At 39.3% G+C, this 5,347-nt stretch overlaps 1 protein-coding gene across 1 annotated transcript in view; it reads left to right on the forward strand.

The window, feature by feature from the left end:
- Positions 1-5,044, forward strand: part of LOC138370381 (protein starmaker-like) — an 8,963-nt gene extending 3,919 nt beyond the window's left edge. Inside the window, exon 2 of the mRNA XM_069334735.1 lies at positions 4,244-5,044. Coding sequence (XP_069190836.1) covers positions 4,244-5,044 — 801 coding nt within the window. The remainder of the gene's footprint in view (positions 1-4,243) is intronic.
- The last annotated feature ends 303 nt before the right edge of the window (positions 5,045-5,347 follow it).

Genomic DNA, 5,347 nt, shown 5'->3' on the forward strand with positions numbered 1-5,347 from the left:
CTTCTCCATCATCTTGCATGGTATGCAAGTAAGTGTGTGTGTGTGTGTGTGTGTGTGTGTGTGTGTGTGTGTGTGTGTGTGTGTGTGTGTGTGTGTGTGTGTGTGTGTGTGTGTCCCATGCCTGAAAGTGAATGTTTGACAATGTTTGTTCATGTATGTAAACCCGCTGAGGATATCCCTGTATTTTGCAAATGAGATTCCATTAAACCTCATTTGCATACAAGGAAGCTGTGTCCGGAGATGCCTGGATAAAAAAAAATTCCTTAATACGATGTGCTTGGCTCACGTATCTAAAACGAACAAATATTTTTTTCTTTTAATATCTAAAATAATTAATGCATTAACTTAATTATCTCATTCCCTCACTCGCCAATATTAAGCACAACTTTATTACAGAATTGAACATAATTTTATTTTATTTTCTGGATAATATCTGCACATTATTTGAAAAATTCCTTACTGCCAATATCGCTGGCCTTCCCTGGCTATACCCATTAATTTGAGCTCCTTTACAGCATTTACCAATATCATTAGTCTTCCAATTTATTAACCAATATTATTAGTCTTTCTATTTATTGACTAATATTATAATTGGTATCCCTGTTTCTGGCGGATATAAATTCACATTAACCTACACTTCTTAATTTTCCGTGTGTTTTGTTCGCGAAATTATAATTAGTACGTTTGTTAGCTGATGTTTTCAATCATTCTGATAAACTTTAATATATTCGTTGATGCATCTCATTGAAAGGAGCGTTACGGTCTTCAGTAATGGAGATATGTGATGTACCTAACAACCAGAACTGCAATAAATGGCTTAGTGGAGACAGTGCATTTTATCTTATAGAGAGTGTCTTTGTTTATCAGTTATATATGCAACTATAATTATTTTTTATGAACTGATCATAATATAGTAATAACATAAATTTACTAGTATATTAAGGCTTATTCTTTACCCACGTCAATCGGCAAGTTTGAATGTTTTCTGTGCTAAACATTTAAAGATTTATTGCTCGATAAGAAAGGTCACTTTCTTAAGCTATTGCGTCATGCCAGTGATGGAGTATGTGGGCTTCACCTCTTAGGATGCTGGTGAGCCAAACTTGTCAGATCTAAAAACGGAAAGATGTCGACAACATATTCGTATGTCTGCTAATTCTGTCTGCTAAATCACATAAATTACATCAACGGATGTCATATGCCTTACAATATTACGTCCCTACGGCGATGAGTTACAATAACGTGGCTGAAGTATGTTGACCAGACCACACACTAGAAGGTGAAGGGACGACGACGTTTCGGTCCGTCCTGGACCATTCTCAAGTCGATTGTTGACTTGAAAATGGTCCAGGACGAACCGAAACGTCGTCGTCCCTTCACCTTCTAGTGTGTGATCTGGTCAACGCCCCTACATTTTGTTTCACATCACCATATGTGGCCTTTTATCATGGGTCTACTAGTGATATTTTGCATAAATTCGAAAACCCGTCTACATTTCTACAGTGAAAGGTCATCTTGGGAAAGCATGTCGATCATGCTCTCTCGACATCTGCAACGGCCGGCCTGATCGCTTGCCGTGTTGCAAAGTTATTGAACAAGCACTGAACAAAGAAATATTGTTCATGGTTAATTTGTTTTATAGGTGGGAGCAATAATTGTGTCTGTAAAGAATGATTAGTTTAGCTATTAAGAGCCCTTTTCGTCTCGTTCGGTTATTTATTCGTCTTTACCGTTGTGTAGCTTGTTAAATGAGGTAGTTGGGAGGGGAACGAGGCGAGGTGAGAGTTACGTGCCTGGGTGACCTAGTCTGGTTAGGAGGAGGTTTTTCTCGTCTAATTCACTCAGTCTCTCGATCCACTTCCTCATCTCTCTTTTACTTGTATTAATATGTTGTGATTTACACGCGAGGGAACAGGAACAGACGACTTCTGACTCATGTTAGCAGACTTAGAGTTTTACGTTCCCATGTTGACCAGACCACACACTAGAAGTTGAAGGGACGACGACGTTTCGGTTCGTCCTGGACCATTCTCAAGTCGATAATCGACTTGAGAATGGTCCAGGACGAACCGAAACGTCGTCGTCCCTTCAACTTCTAGTGTGTGGTCTGGACAACATACTTCAGCCACGTTATTGTGACTCATCGCCTGCTTACGTTCCCATAGTTCATGGTAAGGTAAATCTACTAGTTCTCTAGTGCACCTAAAACCTCTTTGTTTAATTAACAATCATGATACAGCAGGAGCTAAATTGTAACGAAGCAATGGGACCCGGTTGGCCGAGCGGACAGCACGCTGGACTTATGATCCTGTGGTCCCGGATTTGATCCCGGGCGCCGGCGAGAAACAATGGGCAGATTTTCTTTCACCCTATGCCCCTGTTACCTAGCAGTAAAATAGGTACCTGGGTGTTAGTCAGCTGTCACGGGCTGCTTCCTGGGAGTGGAGGCCTGGTCGAGGACCGGGCCGCGGGGACACTAAAGCCCCGAAATCATCTCAAGATAACCTCAAGAAGATGGGGGAATGGTGGAAATCCTTGCTAAATACGTTGCTGTGATTTCTTGCACATTACAGTGATCGACTGAATTATATCTACTTGTGTGAATATATCTTTGTTGGTAGAGAGACGAGGGCTGTAAGATCATGGATATATTTCTGCAGCTATGAGTACTTTTAGCACGAAAAAATTCACAAGGGCCGTGATGAGGATTCGAACCTGCGCCCGAGAGCATCCCAGACGCTGCCTTAATTGACTGAGCTGCGACATGGTCAAAAGGAGTTGAAACCGAAGTTCTACTGAACTTACTGGATCCTGCAGCCTCTCCGAGGCACAAACCAGGATTTTATCTTTGCACCTGGAGGCGTGTGTAGAGTTTTGAAAACAATGTAGACTTTTATTGTTGTTGTTATGGGTAAATATTAATCTCTAAATAATATGATGTGGAAAAATAATCCTTCTTAAGGCTAAGGTTCATTCCACCCTGTGGCCGACCCCAAAGACGCATTCATCAGTGCTAACATGTCGACCATTTAATATAGGAATTTTCCCATATATAAATTAATATTTTTGTATATTAGCAAATTTTACATATTTTGGTGAAGATTAGGTGTTTTAATCTAGTGGAAATGATCTGCGTTTGTAGTACGCACGAGAAGCAGTTACAGACCTGTGATTCGAACAGCGGTCGTCAGAGAAGCACTGTTCGGGAAATATTCGAACGTCATCAGTTATGCGTTGTGTGTTGTTATTATTAAACAGGGGTTTTGGTTACTGCATGGAAGGAACATTGGCTCTTCATGATGAGGACAGACTACTTTGTTGATGAGTACGGTCTATTATGTTGATGAGCACAATCTGGAAGAAGATTCAAAGTGTAATTACCACGCGATCATTTTCATCTCATACTCACAAGTATGAGCAGCAGCTCATACTCACAAGACTCGACCCATGGGTAATGCTTTCAACTACACAAACTGTGTAATCGTGTTTCAATGATCGAATTAATTACGAAACTATAAATATTGTGCTGAGAACATATATATATATATATATATATATATATATATATATATATATATATATATATATATATATATATATATATATATATATATATATATATATATATATATTTCTTAGTTGGTAAATACTGGCGTAGCTACATGGTAAATTAATTATTTCATAGAATGACTCCTCACCATATTAGAGCAAAATACGAATTCTGCTACAAAAAAAGTATCAATACCGGATTAAGCAAGCTGTTGGGTGATGCATGTTGTCAGCGGATGGTGTTTACATTTTCTCTGGTACACTGACAAAGGCAATTTGCAGGAAAATAACTGCTTAACCTACCTTAACCCTCTTAGTTAAGGCATATTGTTGCATACCACATTACTGGAAGTGAATAATTACCAGTACTGAGGAAGTTGAATAACACTAGTGATTCTGGTAGTGAATAACAATAGTTATTCTATTGTTATATAATAACAATAGTGATTCTGGAAGTGAATAACACTAGTGATTCTGGTAGTGAATAACACTAGTGATTCTGGTAGTGAATAACACTAGTGATTCTGGTAGTGAATAACACTAGTGATTCTGGTAGTGAATAACACTAGTGATTCTGGTAGTGAATAATATTAGTGATTCTGGAAGTGAATAACATTAGTGATTCTGGAAGTGAATAACATTAGTGATTCTGGTAGTGAATAACATTAGTGATTCTGGTAGTGAATAATATTAGGATTGTGCTAATGGTAAACAACATGAAGAGTGTGCCGAGAGTGAACAACATGATCAGTGTGCCGAGAGTGAACAACATGATGAGTGTGCTGAGAGTGAACAACATGATGAGTGTGCCGAGAGTGAACAACATGATCAGTGTGCCGAGAGTGAACAACATGATGAGTGTGCTGAGAGTGAACAACATGATGAGTGTGCCGAGAGTGAACAACATGATGAGTGTGCTGAGAGTGAACAACATGATGAGTGTGCTGAGAGTGAACAACATGATGAGTGTGCTGAGAGTGAACAACATGATGAGTGTGCCGAGAGTGAACAACATGAAGAGTGTGCTGAGAGTGAACAACATGATGAGTGTGCTGAGAGTGAACAACATGATGAGTGTGCTGAGAGTGAACAACATGAAGAGTGTGCTGAGAGTGAACAACATGATGAGTGTGCTGAGAGTGAACAACATGAAGAGTGTGCTGAGAGTGAACAACATGATGAGTGTGCCGAGAGTGAACAACATGATGAGTGTGCCGAGAGTGAACAACATGATGAGTGTGCCGAGAGTGAACAACATGAAGAGTGTGCTGAGAGTGAACAACATGATGAGTGTGCCGAGAGCGAACAACATGATGAGTGTGCCGAGAGTGAACAACATGATGAGTGTGCCGAGAGTGAACAACATGATGAGTGTGCCGAGAGTGAACAACATGATGAGTGTGCCGAGAGTGAACAACATGATGAGTGTGCTGAGAGTGAACAACATGATGAGTGTGCCGAGAGTGAACAACATAACGATTTCTATCGGTTATAGTGAAGCTTTTCTGCTCAATAAGTTTTTCGAATGCATCGTTGCGCTTCTCGGCTCTAAACAACTTACTATTATTAATTAATTTGATATAAGAGACCAATAAAAATTCATGATTCGAGCATCGTGCATTTTTCTATCGTTTAAGACTTTTAATTGCTCCAGCAATTTGAATGGATATTAAGCCATATTTTTTTTTTGATAATTGTTAGTGTTAGTTACACTTAAACGCATAATGGGCAATGAGAAGTGAATTTTGAATGAGATAATTTCTCAATTGGCTCACTTTCTCAGTGGCTTTAAATGATA

Source organism: Procambarus clarkii, chromosome 4 (assembly GCF_040958095.1).
Source record: "Procambarus clarkii isolate CNS0578487 chromosome 4, FALCON_Pclarkii_2.0, whole genome shotgun sequence".
NCBI classification, from domain to species: domain Eukaryota; kingdom Metazoa; phylum Arthropoda; class Malacostraca; order Decapoda; family Cambaridae; genus Procambarus; species Procambarus clarkii.